This window comes from Fulmarus glacialis, unplaced genomic scaffold (genome assembly GCF_000690835.1).
Source record: "Fulmarus glacialis isolate BGI_N327 unplaced genomic scaffold, ASM69083v1 scaffold26806, whole genome shotgun sequence".
In the NCBI taxonomy this organism is placed as follows: Eukaryota; Metazoa; Chordata; class Aves; order Procellariiformes; family Procellariidae; genus Fulmarus; species Fulmarus glacialis.
Window position 1 is genome coordinate 1,670 of NW_009216824.1, and position 4,660 is coordinate 6,329.

General features: G+C 43.2%; 1 protein-coding gene across 1 annotated transcript in view; it reads left to right on the top strand.

Moving 5' to 3' along the window:
* The first annotated feature begins 3,703 nt into the window (after positions 1-3,703).
* Positions 3,704-4,660, top strand: part of LOC104077999 (SEC14-like protein 5) — a 33,333-nt gene continuing 32,376 nt past the window's right edge. The window contains exon 1 of the mRNA XM_009579444.1: positions 3,704-3,766. Within this exon, the coding sequence (XP_009577739.1) occupies positions 3,704-3,766 (63 nt within the window). The remainder of the gene's footprint in view (positions 3,767-4,660) is intronic.

Genomic DNA, 4,660 nt, shown 5'->3' on the forward strand with positions numbered 1-4,660 from the left:
AAGACTACAGCCCTGCAGGGTCCCCCTACTTCTAACTGGAAATATCAACTTAGCTGGGTGCCACAGCTGGCTTTCACATGTTGTAATAGTATTTGAGGAAGTCTGGAATTCTGCTATTTTCAGCAGTTCTTTGTCGAAAACAAAACAAAAATAATTGCTCCGTTATTCTCTTCCAGCTGAAAAGAAGCTACCACAGGTGGGAGAAGTTAATAAAGTCACTTGCTGCTGAGTTTCACCATCCAAGAGGCAGCTGTAATGTGGAAAGAGCTGAAGGAGTTCATATTAGCCTGGATGAGAAGCACGGGTTGGGGCTTTGATTCAGGGCTTTATGTATATTTAATGTATAAATTCAATTTCTGATTTCCAACCGTCTGGCTGTATTCTGTCAAGCAAGCCTCTCCTACAAATAGTAGAATAAAAGTTAAGCATATAGAAAATCCCTTAGTTACATAGCAGATGATGCTAAATAAAATGGAAACATGTAGTTAAGATCACTGCCTCTCTTCCCTTTGCTGTGTGTAGTGATGTGTATTTCACATGGGAGCCCTCACAGTCTTCAAGCTCGGCTAATATGTAGCGGTTGCTTTGCATGCTGTGTGTACACCACTTCTTGTTAAGAATTCGTCATTTCTCTGAAATGCTACCAAAGTTACAGCAGGGAAATGCATGTGCCATCAGGAGTTCATACCTTTCCATTTCATGCCCCCTTCCATGCCCTCCTTCCCCTGGTACAGTGCCAGCTGGTGTATCTCAAGCTTATAATTAACTGTCTGCCTTGTAGGGTTTGGTTCATCTGTGAATTGCAGCAAAAGGTGGTACGCAGGCCAGCTGGACTCTGCAGGGAGCTGCAGGCTGTTGAGCCTCCGTGCTGTTGGCACTGCTGTCAGTGTGTCACGGGATGCTTTGTGAAAGGTGGTAGCTGCTGCTGTCTTCTGTGTTCAGGTGTGCAATAATTGAAACACTTTTAATATCTAATTGGAATGGTTAAAGTGTTTATTAGCTAGATATGTTGCTTCAATGCATTGGCAGCTCCAGCCTCTCTGAATTTTTACAAGCTGCGCTGGGCTTGGCCAGCTGAAATCATGCTCTTCCCTGGTGTTACCCAATGAATGGCTACAGGTCTGCCTCTCGCAGTGGATTGGGGTTTCGAGGCGATCAAGCTGCAGTTTAGTGAGTCACTGTTCTTCAGCTGAGCTTCCTAATATGTGCTTTTAGCCAGATGCAAATATGAAGTAGAGCAGGTAGCCTGGACCACTGTAGAGGCTGGAGTGGTATGATGGATGTTTAAGGAGCAGGCAGTTTCTTTCTGGTTTTCTTTACAAGGTGGTTGAACATACCTGTTTATAATTTGAGTGGAATACATGAGATGACTTTAAAAACATGTCTGTCTTTTTGGTTCTAAAGCCTTATGAGGATGTGTGTCTTTAGCTAATATGACCCAACTTCTCAGCGGTAACACCTGAAAAATCTTATGTCATTATCAGTGCTAATAATCAGTCTATGTCTGTGTGCACTGAGTAGCTACCTTTCACTGCCTCTTCTGATATATTTTTTTTTCTTTTTCCCCAGGAGTTATAGCTGGAGTCCCTCTTGCTTTGAAAAGCAGAATGACTGTCTCGCAGCTCTGTTTTGAGGAGAGGGCATAGAAGGTCTGCCACTGCACTTTGCCCAAGGTATGAAAGGTTTCTAGGGCAGGTGTGAGTTATCAGCTGTCTTCCACAGCTTCCCATGGGTATAATAGTCACAGGCTTTTTTTCCTCAAACTTCCCTGAATTAGACAAGTATGGGGCAGTAAACCTGTGGCAAATGAGGTATTGCAGCTGCTAGAGAGGAACAGATCTGTCCAAGCAGCATGGTTAAGGCTGTTGAACTACAGCTTGTGCCATCCTGTTGTTCCGTTGCTGGTGACTTTGCTTCTGGGCTGTGGGTGATTCTAGACTGAGTGGTCTGTCCTGAGACTTCCTCCTGTGGAGGTCCTGGAGGTGCAGGAACTCCCCATTTAGCAGGCGAGGTCAGAACGGGGAGCAAGATCACAACTAAATACGTTTGAAGAGGCTTCTCTTGCTATATTTGCACTTAGTCGGAAGGTTCCCACACAGCCTAGGTATTGCTCTTGCATAATCATATTACAGCGTTGTGTTACAAGGTGCCCCGTGCCTCTTGGCTCGAGTATCTGATACGTGATAGCAGCCTGGGCTTCCTGGGTGTTTGCTTGCCCCTGCTCCGCTGACTTCAGTTTGAACTGGATGCTCTGCTGATGCGTGCTCTCTGCATTTACTTGTTCTGCGTGGACTGGCTTTTAGTACCAGTAAGACTCCTAGAGACCCAGCAAGTCCTGAACATTGCTCCTTGGGTAACGTGATCCTCTGCAGAGTAACTGTGTGATTGTGAGACCCTTCTTCTACAAACATTCCCCGTTCTCAGGTACTCAAACTTTTAAAAGTCTTTTTCCCCTCTCCCTTGCATAGATTTTACTGTGTAATGGTATTTTGCAGCAGTCTTTCTGAGGGAGATTCTATTGCCGTTTGCCTTTTAATTCATGCTTCACCTCCATTTTTGGGCTTAAAATGTCAGGGATAAGTTTTCTTAATGCTCTGACTGTTGAGTTCAGTTTTACACTGCGTCATGTTGCCGAGGGCTGTGTCTGCTTAGCAGTGGAATTTGAGTGGGGTGGAATCAGTGTAGTGTCTCAAACCAGCGTCCAGTCTTTTGTGTTTGTGATTTCGTAGATGGTATTAATGGGAATGATAGAAAGAAGCCTAAAGGAATTACAGAAAGCAGCCTAATAACCTTTTTTAATGGTTTATGTACTTCCTTGAGATACTGGTTATTGATGCATATTTGAGGGTTAAAACCCCAGCAAGAGAGTCTGAGGGAGGAATCCTGATGAGAACAGTGAGAGGTGGCTAGGAGAAATGAAATGCTGAGAACTGAATTGTTTCCATTGCGTGCAGTTATTTCCTTAATTCAGCTGGAAGCAGTGGGCATCCAGTCAGTGGGATGTGATTGCTAGCTTAGCATCAGGCATGTTCTTTAAGCGTGCTGTTTCCTTTTCCTTTCTTTTAGTGGGTTAAAACAACTGAATGCTACTTTGTGCACAAAAGCATTTAAAACACCAAGATATGGGAAGCCGTGGAAGCTTTCAACAAGGGGGATTTTGCGTAATGATTACATATGTAATGCCAAAAAGGGAGATGGGAGGAAGAATCGGCATTTAAGCTTTGCAAGGCTCCTAAGACAGGCTCCTTGTCCAGAGTACAATTGATTTAGGGACATGGTTTAGTGGGCATGGTAGTGTTGGGTTGACGGTTGGACTCGATGATCTTAGAGGTCTTTTCCAACCTTAATGATTCTATGATTCTGGCTTTACATCTCTGTTTTGTACTTTAACTATCATGAGTTTTGTTGGAGCTCTACGTTGAATTTACTGCAGTAGTGTTGGGAAGCAGCAAAGGACACTACCGCGTGCTGGACACAGCACTGGACAGAGACCTGCCTTTTGTTCTGTCTCTGCCACTGACTTGCGAAGTGATGCTGGGCAAGGTATTCTACCTAATGTGTGTCCTCCTCTCTATTTGTGAGAAAGAGTTAAGGCTTCTAGTAAGGTCTGTTTGTGAAAATTGCTAGAATGTATTGTGGTGTTTGGTGTAAGGGATCTAAAATTTTCCAATTTTTTTTTTTCTATTACAGGTGTGTAGTAAAAATGGTGCAGAAATACCAGTCCCCAGTTCGAGTCTACAAATATCCTTTTGAGCTCGTCATGGCAGTGAGTAATACTCAGCACTTTTACTTCTCCAGCTGCTAAGGGCTGCAACCTCAGGCTGGTGGGAGGTGGGGGACTGCGGTTTTGGCTAGCATGTCTTTGTGGCAACCTTATGGGTACATTGCAGGAACAGAGGTTTAGTTCTCATTATCTTTTTGTCCTTTCTTCAATTTTCCATGAAAAATAAGAATCAACATCTCAGTATTTTAAGAGAGGCAGTTTAGTCATTAGAGGGGGAAAAAAAAAACCCAACAAAACCCAACCTTCTGTAATTACTCTTTCGCAAGGAAGGAAAAAATTGTGACATTCAGGTAGGCAGGGTCAGTTTGTGGCCAGACATTGTCTTTGCCTTATCACCAAATGCCATTCAGTTTAGAATCTCTCTAGATCTAATCCCAATCAGTATTGTAGGATGTACGTGTCTAGAACTTGATTCTAAGTCATACGGAGTTTTTTGATTTGGTTAAAAGCTAGAAGTCTTTGGAAAAATTCTTCCGTATTGTTCTTCCCTGTTCATCCTGTGATTTAAGTGTTTGGAGATCTCCAAATCTGTGATTTCTACAAGGGGCTTGAGGGCTGTAATCGAAGTTCATTTGCTCATGATGCAGAAAACTAACGTGACCATGGCAGCTTCCTTAGGTAGAATTTAAAGACATTTGTGATATTCTGGACTTTGTCACTGCTCTTCAAGGTGTGAGTCAAATATCCTTCTGAAAGGTTTGTCATTTGCATTTCACGGGCAGCACTGAGCATTTGGGTATTTATCTGAGATGCTTTCTTATAGACTCTTGCAAGGCTTTGGTATGTAATCTGTTGGGCATTTCAGTTTATTCTAGGGATCCCCAAGCCTTAGTATTTGCCACTTTTAGTCTACTGCTTTCTTCATTGTCTCTCTTC